Source organism: Phaethon lepturus, unplaced genomic scaffold, assembly GCF_000687285.1.
Source record: "Phaethon lepturus isolate BGI_N335 unplaced genomic scaffold, ASM68728v1 scaffold6514, whole genome shotgun sequence".
NCBI lineage: Eukaryota > Metazoa > Chordata > Aves > Phaethontiformes > Phaethontidae > Phaethon > Phaethon lepturus.
Window position 1 is genome coordinate 27,876 of NW_010535361.1, and position 2,255 is coordinate 30,130.

At 36.0% G+C, this 2,255-nt stretch overlaps 1 protein-coding gene across 1 annotated transcript in view; it reads right to left on the reverse strand.

The window, feature by feature from the left end:
• The window catches only part of LOC104619774 (biorientation of chromosomes in cell division protein 1-like 1), a gene marked incomplete at its 5' end in the record, with an annotated part of 13,409 nt that extends 12,184 nt beyond the window's left edge, over positions 1-1,225 (reverse strand). The window contains 2 exons of the mRNA XM_010285773.1: positions 406-490; positions 1,146-1,225. Of these exons, the coding sequence (XP_010284075.1) occupies positions 406-490; positions 1,146-1,225 (165 nt within the window). The remainder of the gene's footprint in view (positions 1-405; positions 491-1,145) is intronic.
• Positions 1,226-2,255: the final 1,030 nt, after the last annotated feature.

Sequence of the window (2,255 nt, forward strand, 5' to 3'; positions counted from 1 at the left end):
TGGTTTCTCTACAGAAACAAACAGGACTGATATTGATGGTATGTCATGTTTTTTTTCATGGAAGGACAGCTCTTATTTGTGGTTGGAGTTAGAAGTTCTTCCTGTCCTGTACCCTGACCGTGCTATTTCCCTATCCACCTGTTTATTTGCAATTAGCTTTTCTACCCAAGGTACAAGCTGAAGCAGTAACGGAGTGGATGGGTGATAGCAGAGCAGAATCATCAAATCTGCTCTCACCATTAAAGGAACCAGGATTAAAGCATTAATCCAGCAGCTAGAGAATATACACAAGTATTCGCTGGGATCAAAGTTACAGGGATCAAGTTAATAATTTCTCTTCAAATGAAAATAAATTTGCATTCAGTATGGGTTCAGAAAATTGCACAGAATGGGCAGTTTCGTTACCTTTTTCGTCCATAACACTTTTAGGAGGTGTATGCTTTACATCAATTTCTTTGGACACTTCAGCTGTATCACCTGAAATAACTTCCTACATTATTTTGAAACAACAAAGAAAAGAGTGTCTTACTACAAATTAAAGACCATTGTCAGTTAGTCATACTACAAAAACCCCACAGCCCAATACACAAGTAGTTATTTTCTTCATCAAGATTTTTAATGCCTCTTAAAAACTTTGATGCCGAGAAGCTTCACCAAAATCAGTGGGTGAGAGTCTCCCAAATATTATGCATGTACTCTTAAAAGGAACATATCTATTTTGTCCTGAATTCCTGTTTTGACTTAAAGGGATTGGTGCAAACCCAGCACTTGGGTAAAGTCTGACACCTTCTTGCAGATGTCAGAGCAGTAGGACCATGAAGGTGCTGAACTGACAGGACAGCTGGGATCCAGCAACGTTCCATGTGATCCCAAGCTCCTAATTACTGTGCAAATCAGTCCACCGCAACTCAAAGCGATTCAGGTTTTGTGCACAACGACACAGACCACTGCCTTTTTTTTTTTAAATTATCTTCCTCTTGAAAAGTGAATAATATTCTAGTCAGTTATTTTGTATTCAAGACAATGCAAAAGTAGTTAATGATGAAAATACGTGCCAAAATAAACTGCTATAGAAATAAAAACTTAGATTTCCATCTTATTTACATTACAATTGCAGAACGTTAAAAAAAAGTTATTGAAAATACCTTGATGTTATCAGGTTTTGTTTTGGAACACTGACTTTGTTCATCATCTTTTCCCACATTCAGAACAATTAGCTGGTTGCCTGCAAAAACAAACAAGAGTTTAAGTGTTAAAAAATTACCTTCAGTGTTTGTCAGATTTTGATGCCACTTTTATATCAGCTCATCATTACTGCGATTTAAAAGATTCTGAAAAGCAGCATCTTATATAAAAAAATATGAACAGAAAGTTATGCTAAACCCTCTTCAAAAAGGGAACACACTTGTATGTTATGGTGGTGGGTTTTTTCTTTTGTTTTTAAAGATAAGCTCAAAATTGAAATTTGACAGGTACCACAAAGAAATAAAACATGAACCTTAACTTCAACTCACCCAGAGACAGAGAAGGCAGTTAATGCTATGTAGGACACTATAATGAATACAGCATGGCTTCTAATGGCTTCATAAAATAGAAATTCTTAGCAGAATAAAAGCTATTTAAAAAAAAATTACATTAATTATCCTACTTTTTTAAATTATTGTGATGCTGAGAAGACAAAAGCAGTTGAGGGAAGAGCTTGAATAGATGTTACACAGTCAGTCTCATCATTATTATGTCAACAAAATGTCTAACCTAGAATTAAATTAACTTTAACTTAGAAAAGCTTATGCCATTCAATGGACTGACTTCCTTCCCACTTTTTACTTCTAGACAGATAGAAGGTTACACTAAAACTTAGTTCTTTCCAATCTAACAGAAAGAAGCATCCAGCTTCACAAAGTGTATCGAATGGATATATTTTCCTCCCGTCGTGAGCTTTCCTCAGCTTTATATTCCTTCCCTGTGTTTTATTTAAAAAAGGATAAAATTAGTAATTATTTTAAAGACTGTAGTGGATTGACCTTGGCTAGAGGCCAGGTGCCCACCAAAGCTGCTCTATCACTCCCCCTCCTCAGCTGGACAGGGGAGAGAAAATTATAACAAGAAGCTTATGGGTTGAGATAGGACAAGGAGAGATCATCCAGCAATCACCATCATGGGCAAAACAGATTCAACCTGGGGAAATTAGTTTAATTTATTGCCAATCAAACTAAGAGCAGGATAATGAGAACTACACCCAAATCTTAAAACAC